Below are 14,985 nucleotides of genomic sequence, written 5' to 3' on the forward strand. Positions count from 1 at the left end.
GCATTCTTGATTTCACAAAAGGGATAACTTGGCTACAACAAATCCCGATATTTCTAGTTTAAAAGCCAAAAGAAGAAGTTTCCCTATACTTTTCACACTGTTCCTTTATGCTCAATAAGAGGACACTATCAGAATGTAGTAGTTCACAGACAATTCACGCCATAATTTCTCTTATCTGTCTTGACAGATGGCAAGTGTTTAGGGTTTTAGAGACACAGTGAACTTTGACAGACAAGTTACATAGGCACTTCTCCCTTTCAGTTAGCTGGGCCACATTCCCATCTGACTAAATTTAAACATACAAGAAAATGGCAAAAGCTCCCTGTGGTTGGGCACCAGCATTTTCCAGTCACTCAAAATTCTGTTTACCTTGGTAGCATCTGGATGCTCACATAACAAACTATTTCCACGTACAGATCAAGCCAAGGTGCCTGCTATAGGCAATACACACCCTTGTGTCTAGAACAGCTGATGCCTACAAAGCTCTTAAGGAAACATTATTTTGATGTTTTATTTTGTAGAAAAGTGATGTACACCTTAGGGCACTTAAATTAACTTTCAAGAGATGAAGACTGTTTTACAGCACATTTTGGGCCTGAAACCTCCTACTGTTTTGAGTTAGATTTCAGCAGGTCATACGTGAGGCCTAGCTGTTTGAGGACAAAATTTATTATATCTTTTATATTATAATATTAATCTTGCACACAGGGTTCACGTATTTACAGACAAATACATTTTCCACTTCTTAGGAAAGAAAGCTGTATCAGTTTAAAATTGTTTTTAAGTATCACTTCTGCAGTTAAGGAATTGGCAGTTAAAGAACAGGTATTTATTCAGGTAGACACGAGCCAAGGGAGTTTCTTATTCATCAAATAAGCTGCATTAACAAAATTACATGCTATTTTTCTGTTGTCACATTCCCGTCCTTTCCTTCACCTCTTGAAGAGAACGCAGGAGGGAGCAGAAAAGCCAGTAGAGTCTGCATGTATTCAAAAGCTGTTACCATCAGAGCCTAAAGAAACTATTTAAGCTGATAAAGAAGGAGGGAGAGTCCTCTTTTTCCCAGCTGCACTACCACTATGCTCTGCCACCTTCCCTGACCCTTGCAGCTCCTTGCTGAGCTCCTCCAGCCCATGGTGCAGTAACACAGAATGGCTTGACACTGGCAGGGGACTGAGTATTCTGGAGAGCACAGGGTCAAACTGCATTTCAGTGAGAACGGACTATGCATCTCACGCTTGTAGAGAAGCTTAATACACTGGGCCTGCAGATTTCTGACCAAGTGGCTTTATCTCATCCAGAAAGCTTACTGCCTTTTGTTTTTATTATTATTATTCAGCCTGCTTCTGCTCATTACATCTTTAAGCAAGATTAATTAGTAGTAACACCTTGTTAGTATATTTCTTGATATTTTAGCAGACTATAAGTCACTGATCCTTCTTACAAAGCCCCCCCCCCCCCCCCAAAAAAAGAAAGAGAAAAAGCCCCACCCAGAGCTCTACTATACTTCTCCACTTCCAAGTTCACTTCCAAATGAACAAGATTAACAAGACACTAGATGAAACAGAACCTATGATTTCCTTTACAAAATAATACCTACCAGGTCCCGAGACTCCATGGACATAGCCAACAAAAGCCTCTCTGTCCTCATCACGGATTTTGAGTAGCTTGGAGAAGTCCATTTTGCCTGCTCAACTGTACAGAGGGAAAAAAAGAGTCAGTCCTGAAGAATACATATATGCAGTAAGTTCCTCCTCTTCCTCCCCTCTGCTCTCATGTTTCCAGTTAGAAAGAATTCTGAACTGAAGAATTCTGAACTCATATAGCCTGAAGCACCTTAACAACACTGATTTTAAAGCTATAAAAAGTTAAAAAGTAACTCATTTAAACAAACAAAAGGACTAACATCCCCAATTGCAGAAACACAGGGGTGGAACATCACTCCCTAATATGCTCCACAAAACACCGAGTGAAACAGTTACACTCCAAAAATGCCATAACACCGCTAGACTGTTTTCAAGCCCAATAACAGGATATTTAAACAATGGAGAATCTCTTCTGTCTTCCACATCTCATCTACCCTCCTTCAAAATATGGAGTTCTCCATGATTCTGAGTGAGCAAGAGAATGTTCTGGGGCTGCTTTACTGCCACCAGTCTCTAAATAGCAATACTACAAATACTAATTGTGAAAATTCTATTTTTGCTGTCTTAAGCTGCTGCATCAGAGTGTTCAGAGGAGGAAGCATACATTTTCACAAACACCAGCACACAAACACACGAGTCCTTTCTATATGCCTCACAGCTAGGTATTACACAGCCTTTGCTCTCAGTGAAACGCATGGAGCATTACAGAAGAATTGTGCTGAATAATGGCCAAAAACCCCAACTTGCAGCAGTTAAACAACAGACTGACATCTCTTGCCAGCTACTGTTTGGACAATCTAAACCAGCACAGGAGAAGCTGTTTTAGAAACAGACCTCCATCCATGTTTGTCCTGTAATCGATAGTTGGGCTGTCCTGCTTCAGGTGCCGATAAGAGTATTTAATGGTTTTGCTTTGTCAGTCCTTATCACACTTTACGTTACCTTGGAAACTGATTAGCATTAGAGAACCATAAGGCAAGTCTCTACCCATTTCTACTGTATTGACACATTTACAATACAGCACTGCTGAAACGTGCAGTATGGCAGCCCCAGCATACAATGCTCTCTGCGTATCAACAGGGCCTATCCAGCAAAAGCCCGTAGTTTGGTGACGTGAACTGTGTGAGGCATCTGTTGACATTCACAGTCTTTGCGAGAAGCTTAACCTAACCCAGCATCCTCTGCAAGGCAGCAAATACAGAAGCATACTCAGGCTTGAAAATCTGCCCCGTGTACAATGAGGAAGACAACTGCATTGCTATCACTTCCACCATCAGTAAAGGATGCTCTGCTGCCTGTTCTTCAGGAGCAGTAGGTAGCTGACATCTGCTATTCTTAAAATCTTATGACTGTTTTCCAGCTTTTTAATACTATACTACAAGTCCTCTGCCCCTCAGTCTCTTCACCAATCTAAATGTTTTAAATCGGTGGCTCTGCTCTATACAAAAAGGATCTCCAACGATTCCAAACTCCTATTCATCCTGAAGGAATAGCTTCTTCTGGGCTCCGTGTCTTGCTGGCGTGGATTGTGTAACATGGCTACCATTGATTCATTTCACAACAGCCACCCCAACAGTTGCTCATGACTCAGTCATCACCAGCCTGGAATGGAACTGCTAACTGCTCTCGAGCTCAAAGGCTAAGTCAGATCTCTGTTAGATCCCTCTACTCTCCTTAATGATAGTTTTTCATTTAAGCTGTGTGTTGTTTAGGCCCAGAAGACAATTTTAATTTCACTGCTTATTTCTCAAAAGTCTCCTCTGACAAATGGCAGAGGGGAGGTCCTCGCAAAGCAATCTGCAGTTCCTGAGCAGCTGCTAAGAGCTGGTTCTGATCAGACTAATGTAACTACCTCATCCTTTTTGGTTTTAACAATTAAAACATTGCAAAACCCAAGCACAATTACTGTTCATACTGAAAAAAGCAGTCGGTCTTCTAAATCCACCCAGAACATTTACTTCAATATACCATATAGAACAATCTCTAGAGTCTACTACCAAAATCTTCTGTAGAAGCACAATAGAGAGTTAAACCAAATTCTCATAACTGAATTAGTAGCGCTGTTTGACAATTAGATAGCACAGGGTCCCATACGAAAGACTCAATTTACAAAGGCAAGGAAAAGCAGGAAGAACACTGGCCAGTTGCAATTTAAATTCACTTTTCTTCATATCCAAAACCTGCACGTCAGCTGACAGCCGCCTGAAGTGAATGTTTATCTTTTAGGGAGGCAAATAAGAACCTCAGAACAGTCATTCTGCAGTTAAAATGGCAACATCCTGACACCCAGCACCTGCCTCCCCTGTTCCTGTGGCTGCTCTGCTCCCTCTCTCTTCCTACAGCCACCTTCCCAAATTACTGGGCAAGCCAACTAAAAGAGAAGGGGATTCCTCTGCTAGACCACCTAGGAACACACCAATAAACCCTGTCTTTGTCCTGATCTTTAGCATCTGCACCACCTGCTTTTAAACACATACCTATTAACTATTCCAAGTGTAAAAAAACATGGTGAATTCTCCCTCACCTTTTTTTCATCCATCTCCTATATACCTCCAGAGTACATACAGTCTAAAAAGCCAGTGCTCACCCAGCCAAGCTGACCTCTTTTTTAAGGGGCTACACGTCTTTTCACATGGAATACAAATTTAGAAAAAAAAAGCTGTTATTTATCTCTGCATAGTTTTCTCGTGCTTGTGTATTGGCCCTACAGATTTTCCTTTTATATGGAAAAGTCCTTGAGGACAGAAATGTTGCCTTACCTACCTACACTGTTACATGTTTTTATTGTTAGATAAAATGAAATTCCCTAAAGCACGTCAGGATTTGCTAAACATAACATCTTGTGTGTACAGGCAGCATGTACTTACCCCAGAAGCCATGGTAGCTAGCCATTTTAGAAACCTACTGAGCTCCGATAGCCTTCCAGAGGCCTCTTGCCAACACAGGATATTAGGCACTATATGCAATCCATTCCTACAAAAGTCCACTAGCACACCTACACAGGATATTAGCTTAATTTTAATTCCCTTATGAGCGAAGATGCATCTTGTATCCTTTACAACTTACATGCAGGAATCCTCCTCGTCTTTAAACAGTTCACCAATTGATTTTAAACATGCTTTTAAGCTCTAACATGGTCATATTCTGCCTAACAGTGCCAGAAATCAAAATATTACTTGCTGCAGAACCATCTCTGACTGAAAGGTGATTTATTAAAGTAATTTTATAGTCATAACTAAACACTAAAGCGCCAATGACCTCAGTTTTCTATCTTGGTTTCTCCCCAGCACAGCAATTTGGCTACACAGTAACCCCAAAAATGTAACTGTCCTGCTCTCAATGCTGGAGAAACCTGTTTTCTATTACAGTACCTTGGTTTTCCTTCAAACATTTGATCAGACCCACAAAGGTATCTTCAAAATTAAGAGTCCAGTGAGATTTTTAGAAGGAGCCTTCTTGCAGCAAGGAAGAAAATTCATGACTATTTTATCATATAAACACAGATTCTTACCTTATTTTGCAGAAACAGGGAGTAACAAAAATCCACAGGCCCAGTGAAGCAAAGCCAGAATTCAGCAGTTAAGCACCACCACTTACTAAATAATTGTCCTTCTAGTGCCCCTACACAGAGGGATGAGAAAGCCTGCTGCAGAGGGGAAAGAAATTTCTGACACACAGCAGAGGCATAACCACCTGACTTGATGAGTCATCAGTCTGTCTCTCTCCCACTAGCACCGAGGAATGCCGCAATAGCAAATCAAGCTACCTAGAGCCCAGCTGAACTCCCATCTGTGGCCTCCTTACCACACAGGACCGAGCAGAAGAAATTAAAAGCAGCATTCAGGGTTCGCATTAAGGGCCTCCTACGAAACCAATAATCCCAATGTCCCAAGTGGTACGTACTACCACATAAAAATCCTTGGAAGGGAGATGCATGCTTTCTGCTGGAATCCGTTTACCTACCAGTCCTCCAGTATAATCTATCCATGTCAGTGCGTGCTCAGTTCTGGAAGAGCTTAACAGAACAACCATTTAACAACAGACTGCACAGGGAGGCACTGAAGACACCGTCATACTAATTGCTTGAGTATGTAGAACAGGTATTGATTCTTGTCACACTAGAGAGTCTTGCGGGGCTTCTGCTGAAACAAGAACCCCTTCCCCTACTTAGCAGAGGCATTGATGCAACTGCACAACATCCAACACCTTAGCGAAGCAGACCGATGTGCCACCTTGAATGACAGCTGCTAGGATCTGTTGTTGGAAGATCGACAGGCACTGACGTTGTCCTGTATGTTGTATAGAAGACAAGCAGCTATGCAGTCTCTCCCCCAAAAAGCTGCACGAGTTGAAGAGTTCCCTGCAGCCTTCACAACTTTTCAAGACTATCTTTGCAAGTTCTAGGATTAGCAACACATCAAATTGGCACAAAAGCTTAAATATGCTAACCAAAATTGTAGTAAATAGCACAAGACCAGCAATTCAGAAGCAGCAGCATTACGTGAGTAAGTCACCAGTGCTAGGATTCATTCTGCTGGAGTAGCTTTGAACTAAGGTCATAGATTTTACTATATCTGAAACAGACTCACGTGTTTTGACTTCCTAGGGTAGAAAAATGGAGTCAGAATATAAGCCCTTACATTTGATACCCAGGAAAGCTTATCAGGCATACACACTAAAATGTAGCCAAAGTTTTCCAAAGAAAATCCCTCCTCCTCTTCTTAGTAAAAACCTAGAGGCTACAGGATAGTAAAGATCACAACCCACAGTGAGCAATCAGCTTAGTGTCACATTTAAGTCATGCTTTAGAATCAAGACTGCCAACATTTACTACGTTCACCTGAGCAGACCTTGGTACAGTGCATAAATCCGAGCGTCCAGTTGTATGAGGATGAGTTGCAAGGCCCTCGTAAATAACGGATAATCACTGCCATAGATTTCCTGTAACTTGGAAGGGGAAGTGTAAACTGACCAACAGACAATATTTTTAAGAGGAAGTATTAAAAAAAAATACAGTGCCTAAGTTACTAGACAAATGCAGAAGTTCAGCAGCATTTCTGCATCCGGAATTCAGGATATTGTCCCAGAAGAAACAGCACGCCCAGAACTCTAACACAGGTCACTTGGAAGGGAAGCCAAATAGTATTCTCAGGAAATCCGCTCCTTCATACTATGCAGAGTTATAATTTTACTATAACACAGCAGGGCAGATTTCCCACTCAGCAAACAGAACCGCTGAGGTTGGAAGGCACCTCTGGAGATCGCTGAGTTCCAATGCCCTGCTCAAAGCAAGCTAGAGCAGGCTGCTCAGGACCATGTCCAGCTGGGTTTTGACTACCTCCAAGGATGAAGACTCCCCAGCTCTCTGGGCAACCTGTGCCAGTGTTCAGACACCCTTACAGTAAAAAGTGTTTTCTTATGTTTACAGGGAATTCCCTGTATTTCAGTTTGTGCCCGTTGTTTCTTGTTACTTCGGCAGATACCACTGAGAAGAGTCTGGCTCCATCCTTTTTGCTCCCTCTCGTTAGGTATTTATATACTTTACCATAAGATTCTCGGAGCCTTCTCTTCCTGAGGCTACATAATCCCAGCTCTCTCATCCTCTCCTCGTATCTCCAAACCCTTAACAGTCTTTGTAGCCCTTTTCTGGATCCACTCCACTAAGTCATGTCTTCCTTCTACTGGAGAACCCACAACCAGACATGGCACTCCAGATGTGGTTTCCCCAGAGCTTAACTGAGGGGAAAAACCACCTCCCCGAACCTGCTGGCAGCATTCTTCCTAATGCAGGCCAGGATAGTGCTGGCTGCCTTTACCACAAGGACACGTTGCCAGCTCATGTTCAACTTGGTGTCCACCAGGACCTCTAGTCCTTTTCAGCAAAGCCACTTTACAGTCAGTCAGTCCCCAGCCTGCAGCAGGGCACATGGTTATTCCTCCCCAGGTGCAGGACTTGGCATTTCCCTTTGTTGAGCTTCATGAGATTCCTGTCAGCCTATTTTTCCAGTCTGTTGAGATCCCTCTTGCACAGCAGCACAGCCCTCTGTTATATCAAACACCTTCCAACTTTGTATCATCTGCACACTGAGGAAACCAAGCAGGAACCGCCTCCTGTGCTCATTACAATGATATGGCTTAAGTCTTCTCCTCACAGAGACATCAAGCAGCTAACTGTACCAACTTTCTTGCCATAAGCTCTGAGCTAGAAGTATCATTGTTTTGAGAAACAGGGACATTCTTCCGTTTAATTATTCATTCAATTCCAGTTGCCACAGGGCACTTTGAGGCCACCTCTGCTCTCGATAGGCCTGGAATCTGCTTAAGCGATGCTCAGCTACATCCTGTGGATCCATCTGCAACCATCCAAGACAGTGTATCCTTCACACAACTTGTCTCTCGGGTACTATAAAGCCCCTTCCTCTCACGTGAGGCTTGCTACTCAGCACATGTACAGGTAAATCCAGGTGTATTCAAGAGAAAAGATAGGAAATAGAATTATGCTGCCCCTGTTAGCGCAGCATACAACGGCTACAAAGTGAGACTGTGCAACATGGCAATTCATGAAGCCCATCACAAGCTCCTACTGCCTTCTTCCTCAAAACAGATGGGGGACTTACCTATGGGTATGCCAATACATACAAGCCTGATACTTCAAGCACACATCATGCCTTGCACACAAGCTAAACATATTTATATTTAATACATATATACAGCATAAGAGACTCTCCCCTACCACAAAGATGGGGTGTGAAGTCTGTTCATGCAAGAAGTACCACCGCCACAAAATATTATTCAAGCACCCAAGCTTTTATTCAGAAGCTTGGGAGATTCCTTCAGTTAGCCCAGAACAGGACCAGAAAAAAGTTGTGTCTGACCATGACTGAGAAGTTAGCAGCAGTGCTAAAACTAGGTAGAAAGGCTGGCAAGGCATTCATTGCATAACTGCTTTGACCCACTGAATATTTGATCAGCTCAGTAGATAACCAGCCTTTTGACTTCAAATGCAGTTGTCACACTGTATCTAGAATTGATAAAGATCCTGGTTTTATCAATTAAAATACTCCTGTCACTAGAGGAAACCACATTGTTCATGTGAAAAAAAATCTTCATCAGCTGACTGGTACATGCTACAGACTTTTCCATAATAGGGTTTTTTACACCAATTCTTTCCTCTCGGCCCAGAAGGCTTCTCCAGAGGAGCTCTAGAGGTGGAAATGGATGAGTCTCCCCTTATTTCTTACTTGCTACACTGCTTCACAAGTTTCCTGCTGCGAAAAATCTGACAATCCTTTCAGCCAGCTACACATCCTGCCCCTTCTTTGGCTTGATAGACTTTCACACAAAAGAATGATCTAACGCAACTGAGATCCAAGCCATAACACAGTATATTAACACAATATTCATTTCTGTGTCCCACAGTGGCCTTCCTTTCTTATCCTGATCCTGTCGTCTAGCTGCTAGGGCTGAAAAGTTCTGCAGCCATCTGCTTCATACAATGCTCAGTCATTTCCTCTGGATGAGCAACATTTTCATTAACCTCACCAACAGTACCGCAAAGCTAAAATCCACCCTTGCTTTTATTACATAAAAGTCACTCTACTTTCAGGTGTATTTGGCATCCTTACTTGAAATACTTCTTGTTGCTCTAACCTTCAAGATGACAAACATCAAAATGAGACGAACGCAAAGCTGTAAGCAATTATAGCAGCAAACTTTACTACAGTTCAGTAGAGTCACTTCTGAATAGTTGAAGACTCTTACCTCAACAGACAAAAGGTGTGCAATTTCATAAAACAACTATTGCTAGATTTGTAAGCCAAGCTCAGTTTCACATGCAGAAACGTATTAGTAATTTGGGCTCATTAAAATACATCAGCTCCTCTACTAGCCTCACCACTGCCTAATCCCTTGTCCCTAAAGGTAATAGCTAAAATACTGAGCACAAGTTTGGAATAAGCATTTCATCATTACACTTAACTTTTCAGAGCAACTTTTGAAAGTTGGGATATTATGGAATCTTCGGTTTATTATGTGAGGTATTTGACGGCTGATTTGAAGAGCTGAACCAGGGGTAAGTCTGCATGAAAGTCTTTGAGAAAGATCTAATGCCCCTAGCAGATAGAAGTACTCTTTTACAGCACTTTGGTATAATGAAACACCTGGTTGGAATCACAACACACATATTGGCATTGGATTCCAGTAAAAGGAAATTAAGTTCAGGTTGACTTTTCCTATAATGGAAAACTTCATCTTTACGTTTTAAAGCAAGTTAAGCCACACTTGGAGATTTTATGTTCAATTACCTGAAATATTTACAGCTTCTTTAGAATAGCCAGAGCCCCTCCAACATATTAAATTTTAACATTGTTTAAACTACATATTGTCATGGTTGTCTGAATATCTACCAGGTGATGCAAATTTATCTCATGATAACAAAACCCTCAAGATTTCAAGGATCTAGAAGAAATTCACATAATAGAATTGCCTTTTTAGAAGTCCTTACCAATGTTACCTGCATTTAGCCAGAAATACCATTTCAGTTTTTTTCTGAAGAGCTGCTTTTTAAGGTATTACTTTCATAGTGAGAAACAAAATAATGATACAGTGTACGAATGAGAAGGACCAAAGGTTTGTCCCACTAACTGAACTTCTTGGAAGATGCAGTTTCTTTCCTAGCATACACAAGTCATTCTTCAGGCTGCTAAAGGAAACTTGCATACCTGAAAGCTTTTGCCCAGCCATAATAAACTATTCTAATAAAGGCACCACATTCTCTCTATAAAGCTAATACCTTTTCCCATAACCTTTCTATCCCTCATCACACCCGACCATCCCAATGACAACAGGACTGCTCTCCATGCTTAGGGCACAGAACACAGACCAGCAGCTTAGACATTCAGACCACCCATCTTTTACATAGTCTTAAACAACAGTAAACCACTCCAGTAAGGGAGCATAGCTTATAGCATCCTAAAGATGGGACAGAGCATAGAGAACACTGCATCTTCACTCTGCAAATTTCGGCATTTTTCTTGGGGTGCCATAGAATCATAGAATGGTTTGGGTTGGAAGGGACCTTAAAGATCATCTAGTTCCAACTCCCCTGCCATGGGCAGGGACACCTTCCACTAGACCAGGCTGCTCAAAGCCCCGTCCATCCTGGCCTTGAACGCTTCCAGGGATGGGGCATCCACAACCTCTCCGGGCAACCTGTTCTAGTGCCTTTTCTGCCATCTGGCAGAAAGAGTTAGTTGGACAGACTGGTCAGCTGAAACTTACCAGCACACCAACATTTTAACTTGGACATGAGAATCCTTACAATATGAGCGCTCTTCAACAGATTAAGGAGGACAAAGAGAAGACTTCCTCATTACAGAGATACCCTCTAGGAACACCGCTTCTCTCTTAAGCGTTTGCATCTGCAATGGGTCTATTTTCGGCAGACGTTTTAGTTCATTTAACTGTTCAGCAGTATGAGTCTCGCTTAACTGGGGTAGCAATGGTCTTCAAAATTGTTCTTCTCAGGATTAAACAGATGTCAGACAGCTAATGCAGAAAGCCCAGCGCTATAAAAACGTGGCCATGATGGCAGCTTCCCATACTAGTTTTAGTACTCTCTGATTACTTCTGATTTGAACATTTTAAGACACCCACAACGGACTCTCCCAAATGCTGTAAACTATGACAAAATTAAAGAACTGTCAACAGGCACCATGCACGTATTAGATCACTGTCAGACAAACTATTTCTGACGAGAGTGAGCAGTGACACTGAAATTTACTGTTACACAAGCTCAGAGGAGTAATCAAGCTGATGAACCAAGAAAATAAGTTCAGCAGCTAAAACTGATCTTCATCTGCCATTTGGTTAAGTGATAGACATAAAGTCTGTTAGACTAGGACTTTCAGGATTTATACATATACATCGTACTGGTTTTCAGAGTAAGCGTAACATTTCAGTAAAGACAGACCTTATAAGGCAAAATTTGTTACAGCAGCTGTATAATATATGCAAGTCTAAAAAGCTAGCAGCAATCCTTCTAAAAAGTGGGGGCATTTAACTTGAGAATTTGACAAAAAACAGGAGAAATAAATGCATAGATGAAAAAAGTAAGCAAACCAAAAATATTTATGAGATTGTAGAACTTACTGCCACGAGATATGACCAAACCCAAGAATTTAATATAAGCTTCGCCGCCCACTTTCAAAGGGGAGGAGGGAACAAACACAAAAAGAACAAAAAGACCTTTTCAGAACATGAAAGAAGGTACAACAACGACAACCAGAAGATCCAGTCTAAGCCAGCTTTGCATGTTGGACCTTTAGGTGATTACTGGCTTAATCTGTACAGGAACAAAAGGTTGAAAAGTTTAGATTCATTCCACTTCCTCTGCTGGAGCAGGCCCCCATTTCTCTCTGCCCAGCTAGAAGGCTAAAGAAGTCACGTTTTAAGATGGTGAGTAAGACCGAACGAGCATGATATTCCAGTTGACTACATCGTCTGTTTTCCTTGGTACAGTTCCCGTCTAAAAAAATCATGTGGATACCATTGTTCAACAATACCTCAATATTTCCAAGTCTAAAATCCCCCACTTTTCTTTGTAACCAATGATACAAGTATGGAGGAAATAAAATCTGTTTCAGCTCTAGGCAATGTAGCATTGGGTTGTTGTGTGTAGTTTTTTTTGTTTGTTTTGTGGGGGGGTTGTTTGTTTGTTTTTTTTTTTTAAACTGGAGAGAGAAAGAAAAAGAGGGACTATTACTTGGCCAGCAATAGCATGCAACATTTTATGGTCAACACCAAAGTAACCAAAGACATCAACTAGGTTTTTCTGTAATCCTTTTACTCTTTTTAAAGCAGTAATTAGGAACACAGCCTTAGCTCAGAAACAAGCAACTTAAAAGCATAAGTGAAAAACGTCGGTAGGAATTTTCAGGGCTCAGGAACTCAGAAAGACAGTATTATGGTATCAAAACACAAGAGGTGAAGTGTAGTGCCTCTAAACATATCTCCAGGGGAGTCACCTAGTAATCTGCTGGTCTGTAGTGGCTTCGGATGACAATGTGTAATACCAGCACCCATGTGTGTCTAGAAGACAAACGGACGAAGTCATACTCGGGGGGGAAAACTTAGAAAACAGAAGCACACTGAAGCCTGCAGACTTTGTAAGTCAGGATTAATGAGGTATACAACAGCTAATATATACTTAGATCCAGATAAAAGCTAAGTTTAAGCCACATTGTATAGAAATTAAGTAATGCTAATCATTCATGGTTGAACTTTAATATTAGCACTATCTGTAGAAAATAGTTCTTAATTTGGAAAATAGAAAGGCTGCATTTACAGGAAACAGAGATCTTGTGTTACTATTGCAACACAAGACTTCGACCTCCATTTGAACAGTCAGCTGATGCCAGCAATAATTTTCCAGCATTGTCTTAATTTCTCCTTCCCCATCCTCTCAAGTTGATGCCCATGGTGGTTTATCATTTTTGAATGCCATGCTTTGTCCCCTGGTTATAGAATTAATACCAGTTTTTTCCCCAGATAAGAGAGTAAAACTGCTTTCAAGGAGACTTGACATAAAAAACTGACAAGCACAGCAAAAATAATCTGCAATATTTTTGGTAATTCAAGGACCCATAGACACTGATCTCACTTCACACATTCTTAAGCAGAAAATAATAAAACGTAGATACTACTGAATATTTATGCTTGCTGCTCATTGAAAAGGCCCTTGAAAGTACTATATAGAGAAGCCAAACGTTCAGCTGCTGCAGACCTGCAGAGTGCCAAAGTCAGCACAAATGCAGCAACTTACAATATATTGAGGATCTGCCTCTGTTATTCAAACTTCCACTTGCAAATGCCAACCTACACTCAGCAAGTTCTCACAGAAATGCTACGGGTGGGCTAATAAACCCCCTTTAGCAGGCTGTCAGCAGGTTTTCCTCCTTTTCCACCCCCTCTCCACTTCATCAAGTGGTATTAGCATTTGAAATACCATACTAGATCAAGTAGCCAGTGTACTCTGCTGAAGTATTGCATTACAATGAATAAAACTATCACCAAAATGCTTTTATTCCTGGCTGGAGTACAAATTCTCTGAGGGAAGCTAGTAAAATCTTAGGAAGAAATTACTTTAGGCAACTGCGTTGAATGGATAGATCTTGACACATACATGTCATATACGCCGATGTCACAGCTACCTGTAACGCGTACAATATCGTCCGGAGCCCAGTCACGTAAAATTTCTTTCTTGCCTTTAAGTGAATTCTAAGTGCGACGTTAGAACGCCTCATCTAAATCAGGATTTTGTCACTGGCTACAGGAATAGGAAACACATTTGATATGCCATCAGTATTTTCAGCTGCAAAACAACCGGTGAGCCCTTTTAGTAAGGAAGAGGTGCAGTCAGAAGCCAGTAGCAGCATTCCTGTTCCACAGACTTGCTGCTTGCTCACTGCAGGGCTACAGTGAAAGCACAGAAAGGTTCAGTTCCACCCACCCAAGATGGTGGGGTGACCCGGCAGAGAAACCCGGCCACTGTCACCGCTTCTCTTGATAAGGGATTCTGGCGTACAACCCCCCGCCCCGGGATGCCTTACTGGGCATCTTTCAGCACGTTTCTTAGTCGGGAAAACCCTACTCGGGGTGGGGGCTGCTTTGCTTTCCAGACCTTTTCCCTCTGGGAAAGGGGACCGGGAAAAGCAGGGCCGCCACCAGCGGGCTCTCCCGTGAGGAAACGGCTCCCTACGGACAACGCCCGCAGCGCTGCGCTTTACTCGCTTCGGTCGGAACCGAAGAGGCGGCAGGTTGGGCCCGACACCCGGCTCCGGTATCTCCCCCGCAAAAAACGGGGGGACTCCATGAGGCGGGAACGGCCGTTGGGGGCTGCGCGCGCTCCCTCAGAGAGCGGCTCCGCGAGGACACCGCCGCCTCTGGCGGGAGGGTAACGGCCCGGGGCGGGGGGGGGGGGGGGGGGTACACACGGACACGATTGCGACCCACCAGGTGTAGAAGGAAAGGCAGCTCCCGGGAGCTGCGCCTCGGGAGGAGAGGGGAAGGAGCGGAGCAGGGCTGGGGGAGAGGAGAGGAGAGGGGACGGGACGAAACGCCTCACCTGCGGCCGGCGCACCCCGAGTCCCTACTCCCTCCTCCGGCGGCACCCGGATCAGCTGATACCGGCCCCCCTCGCGCGCATGCGCCGCTACAGGCTCCCACCCGGAAAACGGCCCGCAGCGGCGAAGCCGGCGTCTTTCCGCGCTTAAGTTCCGGGCGGAGCTTTACCCCCCCCCCACCCCCACGCACCTTTAGGTGCGGGTTCAAGTCGAGCCGG

The 14,985-nt window shown here is 43.0% G+C and overlaps 1 protein-coding gene across 4 annotated transcripts in view; it reads right to left on the minus strand.

Annotated features, from left to right (window-relative positions):
- The window catches only part of ATP6V1A (ATPase H+ transporting V1 subunit A), a 33,629-nt gene extending 18,687 nt beyond the window's left edge, over nt 1-14,942 (minus strand). The window contains exons 1-2 of one of the 4 annotated variants that reach the window (XM_030020844.1): nt 14,770-14,942; nt 1,601-1,695 (exon numbers count right to left, since the gene is read on the minus strand). In XM_030020844.1, the coding sequence (XP_029876704.1) occupies nt 1,601-1,682 (82 nt within the window). In that variant the 5' untranslated portion in view covers nt 1,683-1,695; nt 14,770-14,942. Of the gene's footprint in view, nt 1-1,600; nt 1,696-5,157; nt 5,314-13,855; nt 13,877-14,769 lie in introns of those variants that run through there. The other 3 variants (XM_030020846.2, XM_041124753.1, XM_030020845.2) reach the window with 3 other exon arrangements.
- Between the last annotated feature and the right edge of the window lie 43 nt (nt 14,943-14,985).

This window comes from Aquila chrysaetos, chromosome 7 (assembly GCF_900496995.4).
Source record: "Aquila chrysaetos chrysaetos chromosome 7, bAquChr1.4, whole genome shotgun sequence".
NCBI classification, from domain to species: domain Eukaryota; kingdom Metazoa; phylum Chordata; class Aves; order Accipitriformes; family Accipitridae; genus Aquila; species Aquila chrysaetos.